Raw genomic sequence first — 21,389 nt, 5'->3', positions numbered from 1 at the left:
TGCCGCGGAGCGGCTGGGCCCGTGAGCCATGGCCGCTGAGCCTGCGCATCCGGAGCCTGTGCTCCGCAACGGGAGAGGTCCGCATACCTCAAAAAAAAAAAAAAAAAAAAGGGAACCCTGGGTGGGAGTGGTGGGCTACTTTTAAACGGTCCCTACTGGGGGAAATATCTGCATCTCTGTAAAAGAGGGGGCAACAGCAGAGTGGACACTTCCAGTCTCTCTCCACCTGCCTACTTGGTCTTAAGGATGGTTATGGTTGGATTTTCATCATATACCTCATGGCAAAGCACCTCACTGCCTTAATCAGGCCCTGGTTGTGGGTAAGTTCCAGATATGGGACCCTGAGGGCCCACCTGGGGGGCATATCTGCCCACCCAGAGTGTGATTTCAGGCTCAGTGTTGAAATGACCAGTGTCACGTCAATGTAACAGGATCATATTTAGGAAAACGGCTTCTGTGCCCTCTTCTTAACTAGGGGACTTCATAGCATTTCCCAATGTCAACAGACCTCTGCCTGAAACCTGAATAAAGTCAGGGATCTGTCAGCAAGCAGAAGGGTCAGGCACACTGTGTTGACTGTGGCCAGGTTCTAGAAAGGGAGCCTCCAACTCCTTAGATTCCTCTTGCCTGTTCCTGGATTGGTCTTGGGAACCAGCAGGCGAGCTGAGCCTACAGTGGACGGTGTGTGTTTGGGGGGTGCAGAGCAGGGGTTGTTGTACTGGCTGAACTTGAATCCAGACTGACACTCCCGAGCATCACATGGACGCCTGACAGACCCCACAACCAAGGTGTGAGTGCACGAGGAGAGTCTTCTGGTCTATTTCCAACAATGCTCTTCTTCTCTTATAAGATGAAGACATAATCCATGGAGATTTCTGCCCATGTGTCCACTCTTTACTCCCTTTGCTGTGGTTGTGGGAAGATGTGACGCTTGGAGGATCTGCAAACATTTTGGAACCTTGAGGGGAGTTTGGCAATGCTGAGCTTCTGTCCCAAAGCCATAAACAGTCTAGCTCCAAAGTCCTTGACCGCAATAACTCATCCCCCTCTGATTCAGCCTCTATTTGTCAGCTACACTCACCAAAGCCAAAAGCACTTGCCACACACCCGTGAAGACACCCAGGTTGTCCCTCAGTGATTCCTGTTGGCATTAGGATAAAATGCAACCCCTTAACACGGCTTAGAAGGCCCTGCAGGTTCTGGATGCTCCCAGGGTGCCGTCTACCTGTCACCACCATTTCCACCCCAGGTTCCACCAGCTGCTACTACAGCACATCCCGAATCCTGCACATGGCCACCTATCTTCCAAGCGCTCCATTCCACCTCCAGGATCTAATGTCTTACTTTTCAGGTAACAGCTTAGACATCTGTACTCTGGAAAGTCTTCTCCAGCACCCCAGATTGCACTAAATGTTACTTCTCTATTGCCCCCGAGCTCCCTGGTTTGAGTCATCTCAGAGCGTATTGTACCACATTGGAATCGTCTATGCATTTATCTTTCCCACCGCACTGTAATCTCCCTGAAGGCAAGCACTGTGCTCGTCATGTTCCCTGCTCTATCCCCACAAGGACATTGGTCATACAAATGTGCTGCACAAATAATTGAAAGGGAGATATCACTAGAACATAATGAAGCTAGCGGTTCCTATGGGAGAACTAATGGGTATACAGTCTTCATGAAATAAGTCAAAGAGCTCCACCCTTCTACGTACACATGATCGACCGCAAAGGATAGATGGGGTGGTTTTGGTCTTTCCCATCAAGCACATCGAAGGCTCGGGTATTAGGGAGAAGGTCCCAAATTACCTGATGGTTTTGATCATACTGAGGCCCATTTCAACGCAGCAGTGGGCGTGGTCCTGGCGGGGCTCAGGAAGTCCTGAAACGCAGTAGTAGCAGTCTCCCAGGATTTTAATGCGAAGGCAGTGATGCTCCTGAAAGGAACAAGGTGGGAGAGGGAAGGACTGAGTCAGCAGACAGGTAAGTGCTTCCGAAAGCCTTGGGAAAGAGGGGAGCCGGGTCAGCAGGTCTGCACCTTGGGATCAGGGGCTTCTACCTTTGAAATGTGCTGCTATTTTCTTCCCAGGAAATTGGAGGGGGGAGTTGAAGAGCTCAGCGGTGGAATGGAGTCGTGGAAAAACACTGGATTTTGAGTTTGACAGATACAGGGCCGTATCCCAACTCTGCCATGTAGTAGCTTTCTGATCTTAATCCCCTATGGAACACTGAACACCCCAATCCTGCTCCCACTGATGTATTTCTTCTCAGGACATGTTTCTGGATTAACAGTTTATATCAGTTGCTAGCTCAACAATAAGCACTTAAAAAAATAAATCACTTAGGGATACCAACTGTTCCAACTCTATATAAAGTCCTTTCCCAGTGACGGTACTGGCACCTTAAGAAGAGGGGCTGACTGTGTCTTATACATACTTGTATTCATTTACTGATTCACACGCTTGCTCATTGATTAAAAACATCAGGTGTGCATCTATCATAAAGCAAGCATTGTCACTGACACAAAGATGATTAAAACAACACCTATTATATATATGTTTTTTTCAATGAATTCATTCATTTTATTTATTTATTTTTGGCTGTGTTGGGTCTTTGTTGCTGTGCGCAGGCTTTCTCTAGTTGTGGAGGGTGGGGGCTACTCTCCCTTGCGTGGGCTTCTCATTGCCGTGTCTTCTCTTGTTGCGGAGCATAGGTTCTAGGCGTGCAGGCTTCAGTAGTTGTGGCATGCAGGTTCACTAGTTGTGGCACACCGGCTTAGTTGCTCTGCGGCATGTGGGATCTTCCCAGACCAGGGCTTGAACCCGTGTCTCCTACATTGGCAGGCGGATTCTTAACCACTGCACCACCAGGGAAACCCAATATTAAACAGAATGCACCCTCACAAGAACCTGGAGGTAGGTACGATTTTTATCCTGATCACTTCACTAGTGAGAAGCAGGACACGCCTGTTTGTTTGGTGGATTCACAATCTTGAAGACATGATCCTTAGAAAGTTTCAAAGAGCAACAAGTACCTAGGAAATGGTGCATACTTTCATATTGGACGGGAATAGGCTGGATTTTGCAGGTTACAGAGAAAAGAGAACTTGGGGCGGTAGAGCATTGGGGCTAAGAGCACTGGCTGAGGAGTCCCATTGCAGATCAAATCCTAAACCCCCCACCCCATCCTGTGTGTTTTTAGGTAAATTACTTAACCTCTGAGCCTCCGTTGCCTCATCTATAAAATGGGTATAAGAATAGGACCTCATTGTGTGATTGTAAAGATGTAGGAAGATGAGGGTGAAGGTTTAGTATAGGGTCCAGCAGATGGGGCACTAAATTAATATCACCCGTCTCTATGATGAGGACTTGGACTCCTGTCCTCGTTCTTTCACATTTCTATCTGTGACACAGGCAGATTCTCTCTAGGTCTCCTTGGGTAGATGGTTGGGACAGAATGACTCTTGAGATGTCTTCTAGATTTGAAGCCCTAGGTGCCTGTGGGTCTATGGCTTTGTGGGTTAGGGGCTCTCCTTGGGAAACCAGAGTCCAAGGGCAGGAGGAGGGGAGTTGTAGACAGAAAGGGGCCTACTGAGATGCCAGCAGCACAGTGCGTGCCCTGGTACTGCCAAGTTATAAAGCACCATGCTGGTTTCCTAATCTGATCAGGGGTTGGGACATCATGTTTGGGTAACAAGTGAAATCACTTTCCCAATAAAAAACAAATATCAGACAGGGAAAAGAGAATCAGAACTGGCTCTGGTGTTTCCCTGTCTGGATCAGATCTCCAGGGCCTTGCCAACCTTCCCAAATGGGCACAGATGCGATCTTCAGAATGCTGATAGCAGGCACAGCTATCCCACGGTTATTTTTAGGAGTGTGTGGTTCCTATCTATTGGCTGCTTCAATGCAGCTAATTTTGTAAGAGAGAAAAAAGGGAAGCTCAAGACCTTCACTTGTTTCTTCTAAGATGCTCTAGACTGTTATGGCCAGAATGGAACTAGGGAGACCTGACCCACTGGTCCCGGCAGTTTCCAGATTTGTGGAGTCCATGGGACAGTTATAAAAAAACCCCAGAAGGCACAAGGCATTGCTGTAGAGTTCAGTTTTGTATTTTGCCAAGGAAGTATGAAAAGTCCATCAACATACAAAAATAACCACCAAACTACCCAACTATCCTCATCACTTTATAAAAGAAAGGGCGTTTTTAACACCGAAAAAGTAAAAAGACATATTCTTGGAATAAAGGAAAGTTCCTGGCACTAAATGAAATGAATGATAAAAACTCAATACATTGAAGTGTATATATATATATATATATATATATATATATATATATATATATATACACACACACACACACACAATTGCTGTACATATTTATACGACATATACTGCTGTATATATATATGTTGTGTATATGTGTAGATACTACAGCAATGTAGTGAGTTTTTATATGCATATACATATATGTATACGTACATATATGCATATGCATACATATGCATATACACATATGTATCTCGCATGTGGCCACAAGTTAAAACTTCCTAACATTTGTTTGCAAAGGAGCAAATACCGTATTCTGATTCTGCAGCGGAGAACGCTGAGGCTGAGAGGTAGGGGTTGGTGACTTCAATCAGCCACACTTTGCCTTCAGATGGTCTCTGGGGCAGAGCCTGCTGTGACTCGGGCTGTTGGTAGCCTGGTCAGCAGAGGATCTGCCTCCCTGTTGACAATGGGGAGGGGGGAGGGCAAGGGTAGAGCAGGAAATACTTTGGTCTAAGAATCAGACCTCCGCATTCTAGTCAAATTTACCAGCTGTTTGACCTTCGATAAGTCACTGAAGCCACTGACATGTGGGTTTCAATTCAATGTCAAAATGGTCTCCTTGCCCTTAATACATAACTAAGTAAGCATGGCCATCAACTAGCAATGCCAGTGACAGCTAACCTGAAAATAGTCTTCTCCACATTTAATGCTATGCCTTATCTTTTCTCCTTTGATTCTCACAATAACCCTGAACACGGCAGACCGTGTTTTTAGATATGAAAATTTCAGTGTAAGAGGGGTGGAAAACTTCCTGTGCCACAGAGCAGCTGGTTAAAAAGTAGTGGATATGGATTATATATGGTATTCAGAAGCTCCAAATCAGTGATTTTTCCATGTAAACAGAGGTGAAAACATTTTGGAAAACTTTAGGGAAAGGCAGTTGTATTTATTGAGCACATACTATGTGCCAGGCTATGTGTTAAAAGCATTATATTGATCTTGTTTAGTCCTTACGACCACATTCTGAGTCATGTGCCACTTCACAGATGGCTTAAGGAAGTGAAGGTCACACAGCAAGAGAGAGACAGAAGTGGAATTCACAGCATGTCTCTTTGACTTTGGGACTCCATGCTTTCTTTACAAAACTGCAGAAATTATGTCAGAGTCCAGAACGGTAGATCTCCTGACAAAAATGTGTTTTGGAAGGAGATCTGTAAAATAGTTCATTACCCTTTGGAAGGTGAAGATGTTTGTAACCCAGGGTTCATTTTTCTTCTAAACAAAAGGTGAAGCTGGCAGCCTCCTTGAAAAACTGTGGGCCCCATATAAATGGTATGTGTATATGCATATGTGTATATATGCCAATCATGTATGTATATATAAATATAAATACGAAAGGCCTGTCTTCTCATCTGTCAAGTTCTGTCAATTTGCAGACAAATTTTTCTGATCAATTCCCATGAGCTGTCAGACGATTTGACAGTAATATCCAAGCAACTTCTTTTTTACCAGAAACTGCTTTGAAAAACTCACATTAAAAAAGCCAGGTTGCTTTGAAAAAAGATACTGAAAAAGAAAAATAAAGTGGGGTGAGGGTCTTGTAAATTTTATCGAGTTAGTCTTAATATAATTCCCTTGCTCCCATCTTGATGGCTTTGATATGATAAAAATCTTGGCAAAAAATCCAGAGAATTTATGAAACCATGTATGCACATAACACCGAGGAGATATAGGCACCAAATTATCAAAGATGGTTATATCTTTGAGAAGGGGTAAGATTACAGGGATACATGCTTTCTCTATTGTCTCTATCTTTGATGTTTGAATTTTACATAATGGACAAGTATTGCTTTAGTAATCAGAAAAAAAATGAAAAGAAAAAAGACTCTCAGAACAAAAACATTAGTGCTATGAATGCACTTAAACAAGTTATATTAGAAATCATGACAATTTTTATAGTACTTTATCTAATTGTAATTATACAAATTAACACATGAATATATTGTCCTAGTAAAAATGAAACTGTAGATAAGTCTCCTTTAGTAACCTCTCCCCCTCAGACACACCACACCCTGGAAACCTGGTCTCCTTTCCCCTCTTGAGAGGCTGTTATGCATTAATATATACATTTCTATGTTTATATATATGCACCATTTTTCATGCTCTTTAGCCATAAATTGATCATACTATGTTTATAGATATGAGACATGCTTTATCATGCAACAATATGTCTTGAAATTCTTTCTATGTCGGTACAGAAATAGCTATCTCATTCTTTAAAATCTGTTGATTAGCTTTCCGTAGTGTTGGAATTGTTCCTTGCAACAATAATTTAGGTTGCTTCCCATTTTGTCAGCAATCTGAAACAAGGCTTAAGATGTAATGATGTTGATTTTAAAGCCTTGATAATAGCATACATATTTTTCATTCCTAATTTGTTAGGGAGAGGAGTAGGCAGGGACTACTTTATTTACTTATTTATTTTTTATATAAATTTATTTATTTAATTTATTTATTTTGGGGTCTTCGTTGCTATGTGCGGGCTTTTTCTAGTTGCCGTGAGCGGGGGATCCTCTTCGTTGCAGTGTGCAGGATTGTCATTGCAGTGGCTTCTCTTGTTGCGGAGCACGGGCTCTAGGCACACAGGCTTCAGTAGTTGTGGCTCGCGGGCTCAGTAGTTGTGGTTCGTGGGCTTAGTTGCTCCGCAGCCATGTGGGATCTTCCCGGACCAGGGATTGAACCCGTGTCCCCTGCATTGGCAGGCGGATTCTTAACCACTGAACCACCAGGGAAGTCCAGGAATACTTTATTTTTTTTAAAAAAAGATCACAGATCAAAAGTCACTAGAGTTTGCCAAGGGCACTAGAAAGGGTCAAAAACACTCTGCTTTGAGCAGCCACAAGGGCACTGAGGAATTCAACCACACTCAGAGGATCTTTAATAGAAGGCTTTGAAGATTTTGCCTGCATCATAATAATGCAGTGGATAAATGGGAAGGCGCAATGGATGATATTTACATGGGAAGTGGGTTCTGTCAGATGTACGACATAATGAAAATCTAAAGCAAATAATTATGGCAAGGCAGAGAGAGATCATTATAAAGCCACAGAATTCTGACGCTAAAAGATATCAGAAAAGGCAAGTCCAACCCCCTTTTACACAGAAGCAAAGTCTGTGACCCACTTGGTTAAGTGATTTGCCTAAGGTTGGGGGCAAAAGCATTTAAAGTAAAATTTTAAGTTTTAAAGTTAAGTTTTCTCATTCCAGGGCGAGTAGAATTGTTTTCACTGGCAGAGTTTCTCACGCTTTTCCACAGAAGTCCCCTAGAGTAGAACAGACTGATGTACCTGGGGTGGGTAGGGATGGGGTGGGGGGAAGAGTGGGAGTTACGGAGTACTTATGGGTGCTGAGTACTTATTTTGCGCCAGTCTCTGTGTACTGTTTCATTTATCCTTCATTATAATTCTGACAGGAACACTGAGACTCAAGAGAGGGGATGTGTACAGTTAATTGAAGTCCAGCCCATAGCTGAAGCCCTAGAAATCTAAATCTCCAAGCTGGCTGGCATGAACGGTAATACATCTCTGACATCTTGCGCCATCCCCTGAAGTGCCTGGGGCACTGCTTAGTGGTCAGGGGTGAGCACCTGGTCTCAGATGGTCTGAATCACAGATGCACCACCTACCAGGGGTTCTGGGCAGATTATTTTACTTCTTGGAGTTTCAGTCACTTGTTCTGTAAAATGGGAACAATAAAGAACCTCTCCTGTAGGTTTGCTTTAAGAATTAAATTAGGTAATCCGGGGCAAATACGCAGTCTAGTGCATAATGCACACCAGGCAGTTGATGAATGTTCAATAGGATCAAAATTCATAATAATTTTACTCCCTCACTTATATGTGTTTAATTTGATTTTTTTCTTTAAATCTTTCAGTAAGACTCATTCTCCAGAAGATGGACTATAGCGTCTTACACCCACTGGGGCTCGATGAGCTGTGTGCCCCCATCTCACTCCCTCTCTCCCACCACGTACACTGTAACTAGGGCAAAGAGCCCGGGCTACAGGACCAAGTCCACGTTCCTTAAAATGTTGCATGGTGCCCTCCAGACTTGTTTCTCCTTTCCTCTTCAGGCTCACTTCTCACTGCAGTCTCCCATGCCCTTTATGCTCCGGCAATCTTGAGCTCCTTATAGCTCCCCCAATAAGCAGCACATTTCCACATTTTCACACTTTCTTGCCTTTGCATCATGGCTCAGCCTGGAAGGCTCTTCACTGTCTGATTTGGTGCCGGGAAAGCTGCTGCTTTTCCTCACACCCAGTTGCATATAGCCTCTTCTCCTCGTGGTGCTACATTACTGCCCTCCTCACCCCAACCACTGACTGTTCCTTCTTTCGTCCACCAGGACTTCTGTGCCTATCGCTGGTACCACAGTGTCCTGCGAATTTTACGGACTTGTCTTTCTCCCTTAGCAGACTCCGAGGGCAGGGACTGGTTTTGTCTCGCCAGAGCGCTGCACGGTTCCCGGCACCTAGTAAGTACGCAATAAGTGTTGGCTGAACAACTTAGATTACATTTTACATAACAACCCTTTCTCTGAGTCAATGGGGATTACTGTGACACCAGAAACTGACCTTGATCACATCTCTCAGTTGTCTTTGGAGGGTCATTTTTGTTCATCTTAGTATCTCTGAGCAGAAATATTTAGAACCAGAATGTAATGTAGAATCACTATGTGTAACCGGCACCAACCGCCCTGGAGGCAACAATAAAAAGAAATGGTGTACATGCTTCCCTACCTTCAAACTTCTAGTCCCTCAGGTTAATCCAACCCTTCTAACAGGAGGAGACCTCGGTTTCCACCTCTTTTTCTGCTCATGTCAGTCTCCTATTCCATAGTTGTCCAGTAGCTACAGATGACAATGCGGGGTCCTTGGCAGGTCCTTGCTTATTTTTCTAGCCTCACCTCTGCCACTCCCTACCCTGAATTCTCCTTTCAGCAGTGCTAAATCTCTTCTGGTTCTCTACACATATAGCATCTTAATTTCTGTTCTCCCCTCTGCATACAGTGACCTTCCCTGCCTTCTCCACCTCAGTTATACACCTCATTGGTGTATAATTTTTATACAATAAAATTTACCTTTTTGGTAAATGTGTACAGTCACGCTCACATATAGAGCAACCGATCACTCCCCAAATCACCTCACCCTATGCTTCTGTGCAATCAGTCCACTTCCTCCACCCCTCATCCCCCATGACAATGACTTATCTCTTTCCTGTCCCTATAATTTTTGTCTTTTCTAGAATGTCTTACAAATGGAATCATAACGTGTCTAGCCTTTCGTGTCCGGCTTCTTTCATTTGTCATATGCAGTTGAGATTCACTGATGTTGTTACATGTATTGGTGATTTATTCCTTTTTATTGCTGAATGGTATTCTGTTTGTTTTCTCCTTTTTAAGACCCAGCCTAAGAATCACTTTCTCCCGGAAGTCTTCTCTGATCCAGGGGTTATATGTTGTTTCTGTGTTCCCATAGCACTCTAGACTTCCCTTCATCATGGCGTGTAGCACATTGTACATGGATGACTTTTTCAGGTATCCATGACTAGACTTAGCTCTAAGGGGGAAAGTGTGTTGAAGTTATTCCCATATTCCCAACACAACACCTACTAGGTACTCAGATGCAAGTGTGAATGGATCTCTGTTGTAGTGAGGCAGCCTTAGAATAGGACATTTTGGTAACCTAACAGTGAACTCCCACTGATGCGGTCTCATTAAGCTCTCACGACAGCCTGTGACGTTGACACTAGGATACACCCTTTACAAAGTAGGAAGTTAAGTCACGCCAATTTGAGCCCAAAACCCACTCGAAAATATAGCATGACAATGACAGTCCTCTGTAATTTGAGTAGCTCGAGGACTAGGAATCTGTGTTTGGGTGGCAAATGTTCATTTCCTTTAACCTGTTCTCTATTTTAGCTCTGGTCAAGCCAGCGGAAAAAGAAAGGTAGTGTCTTGTTGGCTAAAAACAAAGCTCTTAAGTCAAACAAAATGGTGGCGGGATGCGCCAGTAGCTCACTGGTCCTTGAGAAGAGACTACTTCATTCCAGATGGCCGCGGTTGGCTGGGAAGCTGCAGGCAGTCATTCCTGCATGAAGCAACACTGAGGCTGCAGCTGGATGGTGCCCGGCCACAGGCAGGGGGAAATGGAAAGCAGATTAAAAAGGACTTTGGTTTAATTGTCACTCAACCAGCTGTCTCTCAGCTAGGAAAATCTGACAAACCTCCCGTCCGAGACCTGTAAATAACTAACATCGGTCCCCAGAATGCGCGAGGGTCAGGGATCCATGTCTGGGGTCAGGATGCGGAATGGTAATGACATTGGTGATGAAGGCTGAGTCCCTCTCCTCCCTAGTTCCGCATGCAGTCCCCCACTCCTGAGAAGACTAGCAGGCAATTATATTCAACTCACATGGGCCAGTCGATCAAATCTGGCAAAGAGCTCGTTGAGCATCCTGACGAGCTCCTGGGCAGACAAGGTCGTGGAGAGGTTGGTAAATCCTTTAACATCTGCAAAAAGAATACTAGACAACAGGGAAGGGATGGGGTGGGGAGAGAGCACATTAATATTTTAATCTATCCTGGGAGACACATCACCATTCAAACAAACCAACTGGGGTCTGAGATTTTAGCTCTCCTTGCCACGGGGGTCTCAAGGAATGCCTCCGTGTTTAACCAACATCTTAGCAGAGAGTCCACCCAGGGGGTTCAGGAAGGACAAGAAGGCAACGGAAAGCCCTTCTTCCTATGCAGGGCTGTGGAGCGTGGACGAGGCAAACAACCCCAAAGCGAATTTTTCACTAGGAACAGATCAATTTATTGTGGAAAGCAAAATGAAGCATTGTGAATTATCTCTGTATTTTCACAATGAACAGCAAAGCAGATTGCATGAGCACAGAGCAAAATGGACACGGGGACAAAAGAATGCAAAACCTCATTATCTTCAGCCCAATGACACGCATGTACTCTACCCAAAACTGCAGGCAGATAGAGTTAGGCATTTTTCAAAAATTGTGGGAATAGGTAAGCAAGCCTGGGAGACCCTAGGCAGAATAATTAATTATCTGAAAGGCACATTTACTAAGAATTTCAGTTAGGTGAGGTCTGATACTATGCGTATGGCTTGGTGGAAGGGAAGGGGCAGTCCTTGAAAGCCTTAGAAACGCGAGGCACTGTACGAACACTGTCTTGTTAATCCATCCAGTTACCCTGTGGGGAAGGGACTGTTCATTCCATCGTGAAGATGAGGAAAGTGAGGCTCAGAGAGGAGGGAAACTTGCTCAACATCTCCTAGTAGCCGGGGACAGAGTTGGGGCTGTGCACGTGGCTGAACTGCACGGTGGGGCACTGCTTCACCCACCTTAACACACCATCTCAGGGACTGACGCAGTCACAGGCACACCTCTGAGAGGAAGGATGGAACACCAAAAAGGGTACCATATTTTCTCGATTCTCGTGTTTTATCATCTCTGAAACTGACGGCATTCTGCAGTGTGTCAAACTTTTTGATTATTTTTCTTAGTGTTGCATGAAATAATGGTGAGTCTTACCATTGGTGTGACTTAGTTTTAATGAAATAGGTGAATCAGCCAGAAGGCACTGTGGAATGTGCATTGACTTACTTTGGTCACCCCTGGTATTCAGTGGTTCTTAAAGTTGTCTCCATTTTTATGGATTCTCGTTCCTAAAAAATGTACAAGTATTCAAAATTCTGCACTTCATTTCCAGGGATCTGTACCTTCCCAGAAGCCCATTCAGATTCTCATTAAGAATTTTTAGACCTCAATTGAAAAACTATGGCTTTAATGAATTGGATAATGCCTTAATTATTTTAGCAAATATTTATGTATCTACTATGTGACCAGCTACACACTGTGCTAGGAAGTTGTGTTAAATGATAAAGAAGCCCCGGTGCATGTCCTCAGGATGCTCAGAGTATGGGGAATGGAGCTGGGCTGACAAAGAGAAAGACAGAAACAACATAGGCAATGATTCCTGTGATAAAAAGACACACACTGGGGATGGCCAGCCATTGGGGGATCAAGAGTTTTCTAGTGAAGCAAAGTCCAGGCCGAGTCTTGAAGGACCCAGGGGACTTGATGGGTAAAGTGAGTAAATGAATGGCTGCTCTTAGCAAGAGATCAGCACCTCCTAGGGTCTGGTGGAAGAACAAAGCAAATGTACCAGGGTTCTGCAAGTATTCAGGGACAGCTAGTCAAAGGGTGGTACTGAGCAAGGAGGGTGGGGAGAGAAGAGGGGAGAGGGAGAGAAAAAAAGAGAGAAAGAAGGAGGGAGGAGAGAGAGAGAGAGATGAGGTCGGAGAAGTGAGTAGAGGAACAATACAGAAGGGCTTGATCAGCCAGGGTGATGAATACAGACGTTTCCCCAAACGTGAAGTGAAGGGCTCTAAGCGTGGGAGTGATACCTTTAGATTTGTAATGTATAAGGCTTCCTCTGGCAGAGTCACTACACTGCCACTGTCCTCTACAGCAGCTGGTCACATGCATAGGATTTGAGTCTAGACAGATCGGGGTTCAAACCCCAGGTCACCACTTATGAATACTATGAACTTCTCCAAGACTTCATCTACTGAAGATGATTGTAGTACCTACCTCATCGGTGGGTAGCAAGTGTTTAGCACAGTGCCTGGCATAGTAAGTGCTCCATAAATGCATTAGCTCTCTCCATCGTTATCGTACAAAAGTGCACTATGATTGAATGGTTGGGAAGAGAGAAAGAGGTAACAGAGAAGGAAGAGAGTCTGACCATTAACTGGAATATTTGTTACTTGCGGCTAAAAGAATTCTTGTTGACACAAACCTGAACCAATAGTAGCAGCAATACTTACAGAGTGTTAACTGTGGACTTGATATGTTCTAAGCCTTCTACATGTATGAACTTGTGCATTCCTCATAACAACCTACGAGGTAGGACCTAGGAGGATCATTTCCATTTACAGATAAGGAAATTGAAGCCTGAGTAACTCTCCAACAGACATGAATATCTAGGATTTGAACCAGGCAGGATCGTTCTGGAATCTACACCTTTTATCACTACAGTAATGCTACCTTTGAAGTAAGCCATCATCATGGCAGGTGGGAAGTGGAAGGGCCCAGAGATCCTCTAGTCCAACTATTCACTTTATGGATCCATTTGCCCAAAACTATTAATATCTATCTGTCTATGGCAGGACAGGTTCATTAATTCATTCATTCAACGGCTAATAAATGGAATGCCTACTACATATGTCAGATACTGGAGATACAGTGGAGAACAGAAAGTACCACCACAGCCCTTTGAAACATGCAGTCTATTGAAAGAAGAAATGGATTCCCTGAGAGCAAAGGGCATAAAAGTTTCAGATGTGCTCAGTGTTCCAAAATCATGATTTTTTTTTTTTTTTTGCAGTCTTCTGAACACACCATGCTTTATACACTGGTGTTTGTACATGGCGTACCTGCTCCCTGGCGTGGTTTCTTTCCTGTTGCTACCTATTAAAATCCTACTTGTCCTTTAAGACCCCACTCATATGCTAAGATTCTACTTTTATGGAGATTTCCCTAAGCATAGCCTGGCACCCCTATTCTAGCCTCCTGCCCAGCCTGTGCTCCCCTGTCATGGCATTTATCACTTGGTAACACAATCATGTGTGCAAAGTGTGCTCCATCCACGAGCTAAAGAACAGGAAGAGAGTTACCTCTTGAGAGTTACTCAAGCATCTAAGCCAGAGTAGCTCCATTCTTGGATGAGACCCCGAATGACCTACACTGATATATGTGCTAAAAGGTTGTGTTGGAATCAAGACTTCTGCTAGACTTGCATTCACATAAGCGCCCTGGCACACCAGAAAAACACCCAGAGATGCTGGTGAGAAGGAAAACTTGTCCTTCCCTCCTACCAAAGTTAGGAGGAAAGGAGCTAAGAGGGTACCACTGGTCATTTTTAGAGCTGTTCAACCTACAGATGGTCCCCTATGTTTGGGAAATTCCCACCCTACGATGCTTGGTGGGCGGGAGATACAGTTCTCCTGTACAAGCTGAAAATGTCAGATATTTGCATCCTAGTCACTTCTGGGGAATGTCTGGGCTCAGCCAATCAGACACATCTGCCTCAGGCTTAACTTGAGACGCAAAGAGGCAGGGGGGTCAGAGAGTGGGGCAGGACAAAGGCAGCCAAATGCAGATCCTGGGGGCTGCAGAGGAATTCTGTGTGCAGAGGAGGCAGCTGTGTCTGGGACAGGGTTGGTAGCACGGGGAACGGATTCTTCAGGTACAGTGGAAGCAGCGTCCTCACTGACCTAGTGCCCTGCTGTGATTTTGACTGTGCTTTCCTCTCCTTTCTGGCCCATTTCCCGAGCTCGCCTCTCCATCCTTCCCCAATGACTCTGGGAGCCCCCATGTAGCCCTCCAATACATTTCTTTTACATCAGCCAGGGTTGGATTCTTTTTCTGCTTGCAACCAGGACACACGTCTGAAACAATCCACAATAGGCTTAATGCTCTACTACATGCTTATGCCAGTCCTGTGCTTTGTATATATCTTCACTCACATAATCTACATAAACGCCTGTGGTTTATGTAGTGGCTATTAAAGCGCCCATTATGGTTTATGTAGCGCCCATTTAGGTTTATGTAGTGGCTATTAAAGCGCCCGTTTTACAAAGAAGGATTCTGAGAGTCAGGTATGTAAATTGCCCAAGGTCATACACAAGGAAGAGGTAGAATTGGGATTCTAAACAGGTCTGTCTCACTGAAGAGGTATATTGTCTGGCACAGTGCTGGACAAAGAGAGGGCATTGATGGATGGATGGGTGTGTGAATGAAGGGATGGATGGTTGGGTGTGTGAATGGGTGGAAGTGTCAGTGGACGCAGAATGGATGGATGGGTGAATGAGTGACCGAAAATATGTTTGCAAAAGAAAAATAAGCTGTAGTCCTTTTTTTGGTATTGCTTTTTTTTTTTTTTTTTTGGGGTAGGCGGGCCTCCCTTTGCTTGGGCCCTCTCCGTTGCGGAGCACAGGCTCCGGATGCGCAGGCCCAGCGGCCATGGCTCACGGGCCCAGCCGCTCCGCGGCACGTGGGATCTTCCTGGACCGGGGCGCGAACCCGGTTCCCCTGCATCGGCAGGCGGACGCGCAACCACTGCGCCACCAGGGAAGCCCCTTGGTACTGTTTTAAAGACACTTATAAGGAATATAAAGAAGAGACCTATGTAATCACCCCTGAGGCCTCCAGATCACATTCTGGAATTATTTTTCCCGTCCTAGTGTAACAGGCTTTTGCCTTTCCTACTCAAAATGTAAAGGCAGGCAAGCCAACTGCAGGGGAGCCAGGTGGCAAGTCAACTGGCAAATTTAACTGCAGACATTCTTCGCGAGCCTCACTTTGGAAATGTAGAACTCTCTGATGAATAACCACTAGTTAATGAATTACTCAACCGAATGAAGAAAGGCGCTGACATTCGGGCAGACAGAAGTCGCGGCCATGAGGTGAGAGCAGCCAGGGGCACGTGCATCACGCAGAGAACCGGGCGAGGTGTCGTGTTTCTCACCTGACATTCTCGTAGCGGTGGATGTAGATCCGGTGGAATTGATGCTGCAGGTGCTCGTCTTCCACGTTGGTCATGTCATTGATCATCTCCAGGACGACAAACCGAGGAAGCACAGACAGCACAAGCCGCTCCTGGGACACACAAACATAAGGGTGAGAACGAAAGTATTGCCTGCCATATCGGTAGACAAAAGATGTGGCAGCCATCAAGCCATGACGTTACAGCTGCCTGGACGGTGAGCCCTAAGGGAACCCAGGACGGAGACAAACGGCCTGCCCGCCGCCAAGCCCATCTAGCAGTCAGCTGCTGCAGCCCCCCACAAAGGGGCACCCTGAGGAAACCCAGGGTGAGAAAACACAGGATGCTGGCCCCAGAGAGCTGAGCTGCATATCAAAAGCATGATTTCAAGGAGCCAGACTTCTGTATCTTCCTATACATAGAAAAGCGCTAAACTGCTTAACTTGAGATATCTGGGTTTCTTTAATTAACAGTAATCCTTTGATGTTCCAACTACCTGGCCTTTTGTTGCAAAAAACTCCTATATATCCCGGCTCCCTCCCACCCCCGCTTGCCTCTTTGGAACAGTTTTCTCAGCGTTATCTGAGATGCTGTGTCCCGGGCTTGATGTCCTCAGAAAGTCTGCTGAATAAAACATAACTCTCAACTTTCAGGTTGTGAATTTTTTTTTCAGTTGACAAGGGACAGTCTTGTTACGCTGACCACCGGGTCTCAGAAGGGTGGATGGACCGTGTAGAAGTAATGGGGCTCTTGGCTGAACTTCTCGAGGAATTGCTAATTTCGTACCATCCTATGAACACGACAAATATCTACGGAGTACTTGTTATTTGCCAGGCACTGTGCTGAGTTCGGCTACACAGTGGTGAACCAAATGAATGACAGCCCTACTACTGCGGAGCTTACATTCTAATAAGGAATACAGACATTAAATACACACACCCAAACATGCCCACACATATTTACAAAATGTGACAAGTGCCAAGCAAGGACAGGTCATGATCAGCGAGTATGATGGTTGATAACAGGATTCAAATAGGGGGTTAGGAATGACCTTTCTGAGCGACTGATCTGTAAACAGATACATGAAAGTTTGGAATGAGCCAGCCCTGTGTGGTACAAGGAGAAGGGAGCTCCAGGAAGAGGAAACAGCAGGTGCAAATGTCCTGAGACAAACAGAGAGCAATGGTGTGCCTGGAGGGCGGTGATAGAGGGGTGTGGTGACAGTCCATGAGGTTGGAGGTGTAGATAAATGTGTCAGGCCTGACTGAGATGTTAGCATTTAATTCCAACTAAAGCTGGAAGGCACCGCGTGATACTAAGCAGAGGAATGACATAAGCTGATTGATGTTTTAAAAGATCACCCTTGGACTTCCCTGGTGGCGCAGTAGTTAAGAATCCGCCAGCCAGTGCAGGGGACATGGGTTCAAGCCCTGGTCCAGGAAGATCCCACATGTCGCGGAGCAGCTAAGCCCGTGTGCCACAACTACTGAGCCTGCGCTCTAGAGCCCGTGCGCCTAGAGCCCGTGCTCAGCAACAAGAGAAGCCACCGCGATGAGAAGCCCGTGCACCGCGAGGGGGCCAAGGGTAGGGGCAGGGAGACCAGCTCGGGGAGGTCCTGCAGTGGTCCAGGGGAGAGGTGATGGGGGATAGGTCTATAGGACCGGCAACCAATAATAAACAAATAGCCCCCGCTCGCCGCAACTAGAGAAAGCCCGCGCGCAGCAACGAAGACCCACGCAACCAAAAATAAACAAATAAATAAATAAATTTATTAAGAAAAAAAAGATCACCCTTGGCTGTGCTTTGGAGAATGAATTATGAGAAGGGGGCCAAGGGTAGGGGCAGGGAGACCAGCTCGGGGAGGTCCTGCAGTGGTCCAGGGGAGAGGTGATGGGGGATAGGTCTATAGGACTGGCAACCAATAGGGATGGCAGGAGAGAAAGAGGGCGTAACCGTGGTGATGACTAGGTTTTGAGCTTGATGGGGAGCGTGTGCTCCATTCACTGAAACAGGGCACACAGGAGAGGAACCAGGCTCAGAGACATTAACTCTTTATCCAGAGGAGAGGAAATGAGACACACACCTCCACAAATTAGGGACCTAACACTTGACAGAATAATACTCTTCCATTGTGATCAACACAGCAGATAAAAACAAAATAACTGTTTAACTAGCAACATGAACTAAATCCTAAAAAGATCTTGTGCGGTGGAAATGAGGCAAGAATCTGCTTTTTTTTTTTTTTTCCTATAATTTGCTCTAGGGTGGAATGGAGTTTAAGACAGGTGTATTTTATTATTATTAATTTTTAAATTTAGGTGTAGTTGATTGACAATGCTCTGTTAATTTTTGCTGTACAGCAAAGTGATTCAGTTATATACATATACATATATATGTGTACATATGTGTATATATATACACATTCTCTTTTAAAATATTCTTTTCCATTATGATTTACCAGAGGATATTGAATATAGTTCCCTGCGCTATACAGTAGCACCTTGTTCTTTATCATTCTATATATTGATGCAATAGCTTATATCTGCTCACCCCAACCTCCCACTCCATCCCTCCCCCAAACCCCTCCCCGTAAGACGGGTACGTTTTAACCACCATAGTTTCTCACATCTTCATAGATATTTATGGACCCTGAGCATTCTCAGCATCCATTCTTTTATTTGTTCCTTGCAAAACCCTGAAAATAAGCAGGCACAAATGATTATCTTCATTTAACGGACAGACTGAGTCAAGTCAAATTACCAGCTCAGTGCTGTGTGACCACCTAGAGGGGTGGGATAGGGAGGGTGGGAGGGAGGGAGACGCAACAGGGAAGAGATATGGGAACCTATGTATATGTATAACTGATTCACTTTGTTATACAGCAGAAACTAACACACCATTGTAAAGCAATTATACTCCAATAAAGATGTTAAAAAAAAAATTACCTGCATGACCTGAACAGTTACCAAGTGGCAGTGACAGAGGATGCAGTCCTTTACCACGTCTTTCCTGGATGGGATTCGTGGTGAGGTGGGAAAAGCCCCAGGTTTTGAGTCTGACTGGAGTTTGGGTCCTGCCTCTATCCTTTTAATAGTAACACAGCATTAGGCGAGCGACATAGTCTCTCTGTGACTTAGTTCCCTAATTTGGCAAATAACTATAATATCATCTACTTCACAGGGTTGTCATGAAAGTTCAATGAAATAAAATATGTGAGGGGCCTGGTGTTTGCTCCCTCCTGCTTCCTCTCGGCTCTACTCAACCCTGCCCTCATGGGAAGGGCTTTATTAACGAAGTGTCCACAGAGCTTCACACGATGAGGCTTTTTCCTCTCTTGAAAGCTGTCCCATCGTGGGGCTGAGAGGCATGCTTCCCGCCAATGCCCCCGCCTCATGTCCATTTCATGTTCATTATGGTGTCTGTCAACTTCCCAGGTAATTGTGACCCTGTTCCTGCAGCGGCTGAGGGGTGGGAGTCGGTGCATCACAGCTTTGAGGAGCACTTGAAGCCTCAGAACAGTAGGTGCTAAATAAATATTTCCTAAACAAATGAGTGAACCCAGAGAAGGTGGAGACTGTGTCCACCTCATGATTGCGACGCCTCCAATGGCACCACGGTCCCTGGTACAGGATAATTATTTGTTAAATAGATTCTTCGGCAATGCACATTCAATCTTCAAGTGCGACGTAGATGCTTTATGGGAGACTTTCAAAATAAAATTTTAATAGCAAAATTCTCTAGCGCCCAGGCTTGCCAGCCTCCGGCTAGTCCTGCTACTGGCAATTGCCCCAGGTCCTGCCTCGGTAAAGCATTTTCTGGCAGGCAAAGGGAAATTGCCTGGAGTCTGCTTATAAAAGCGCATTTTCATCACTATCGCCTCCCTCGGATTTGTTCACTGCTTGAGAAAAACATCATTCAAATGCCCTGAAGACACAATCTGAAAGAAAATGGGAAAGTTTGCCCCTTCAGACAATTCCCAACTCTTGCTGAGGCATAATATCTCATTTTCTGGCTTTGGAGATCAGAAGTACAAGAATCTCTCCTGAAGCCAGACTGTGGCCCAGGGTGGCCTTTGTGACCACATTCTGCACATCTTTTCCCCCCTGGGTTTTTTGCATTTGCATGAAAAGGGACCTTGGGTTGATTTCAAGTGCATCCGTGGCTCCTGCCTGGATTTTCCTCTCATCTCCTACAACTTGCTCTATTCATGTCATCAAAATGGCTTCATGGGCAACAGTTGCTACAGTGCACCCTTAGGGGAAGTCAAGGTGAAAACCGTGAGGGATTCAGGATCTTCACTTTATGCAAACGCTTGTCGTGGAGAAGAGAAAGAGAGCAAGGCAGTCCTCTGATGCAGGCAGCGCTTCTGGGCAGTTATTCTGAATGGCTTAGGGAAGAACTCGCCGCTCTCTGGCTCTTGCAAACCGAGAGACCTGCCATTTGTCTCTCTCTACTGCAGGCCAAGCAGTGTTAACTGCAGTAAAGGTCCAGGCACTGATGAGAGACTCATCCTGGGTTTATAGATAATGTCTTACACTTTAAAGTGATCGCTCATTATGTAGCATGTCAGTGCTTTGCATCCAGTATCTAATCAAAACCTCACATTAATTGTAGTAGGTTACTATTTTCATCGCATATTATATAGGAGATACTGAGATTTAAAGAATTTAAGTGAAATGAGGCAGCCTGGAGTCATGCACTCGGTAAGTGCATAGTGAAGACTCAAGCCCATTTCTTTTTTCTTTAAAACTTAGATTGTAATTCATCCATTTATTCACTGATTTACCATGTCAAGGAGTAGGTGCTGCGTGACAGGTGCAGTCTGGACACGGAGAATCAGCAGTAGACAAAACCAGACATGGAACTCACCTTTGTAGAGCTAATGTTCTAGAGGTAACGAATGGTAAATAAAAATACTGAGTAAGAATAAGAGATGCTGTTTACATGAAAATGGAATCGAATGCTTTGGAAAGACTTGGTAATACTGAGTAGCTAGAACATTGCAACCAACCTAGATGTCAGCAAGCCAGCCATACAAATTAGTGGGAAAAGTAATAAAAATCCAAAAGTCATTCTGATAATTTTGTGAGTACATTTAAATATTTGGCTCCATTTTAAAGAACTAGAAATCTTGGCTGATGCACTATTAGCTGTGGTCTCTGTAAGAAGCAGTAAATCTCTGCTAAGGAAAATACCTTGGTCTTATTATTATTATTATTTTACACACACACACACACACACACACACACACACACACACACACTGTATTTTATTTTTACAAGAGATAAATAGACTGACACCAAGCATTGTAAATGGATGACCACAACAAAAGCAACAATGATTGCAATTACCAAACACGAAACACACTCATACTACGTCATAATATTGACATTCAGTCCAGTAATCCTCCACTGTAACAGCTCCTTTACTCTGCAGTCAAAATTGATTTGTATATTTTTTTACCTCTGAGTCCTTGTGGGATTTTTTTTCTTTT

At 44.7% G+C, this 21,389-nt stretch overlaps 1 protein-coding gene across 1 annotated transcript in view; it reads right to left on the bottom strand.

The window, feature by feature from the left end:
* ADCY8 (adenylate cyclase 8) overlaps positions 1–21,389 on the bottom strand; it is a 223,685-nt gene that overhangs the window by 134,322 nt on the left and 67,974 nt on the right. Inside the window, exons 3-5 of the mRNA XM_007101973.2 lie at positions 15,878–16,008; positions 10,740–10,851; positions 1,807–1,934 (exon numbers count right to left, since the gene is read on the bottom strand). Of these exons, the coding sequence (XP_007102035.2) occupies positions 1,807–1,934; positions 10,740–10,851; positions 15,878–16,008 (371 nt within the window). The remainder of the gene's footprint in view (positions 1–1,806; positions 1,935–10,739; positions 10,852–15,877; positions 16,009–21,389) is intronic.

The sequence above is a fragment of the Physeter macrocephalus genome, chromosome 15 (assembly GCF_002837175.3).
Source record: "Physeter macrocephalus isolate SW-GA chromosome 15, ASM283717v5, whole genome shotgun sequence".
Taxonomy (NCBI): domain Eukaryota; kingdom Metazoa; phylum Chordata; class Mammalia; order Artiodactyla; family Physeteridae; genus Physeter; species Physeter macrocephalus.
The sequence above is the reverse complement of the archived record's forward strand: the minus strand, read 5'-3'. Positions and strand labels throughout refer to the sequence as shown.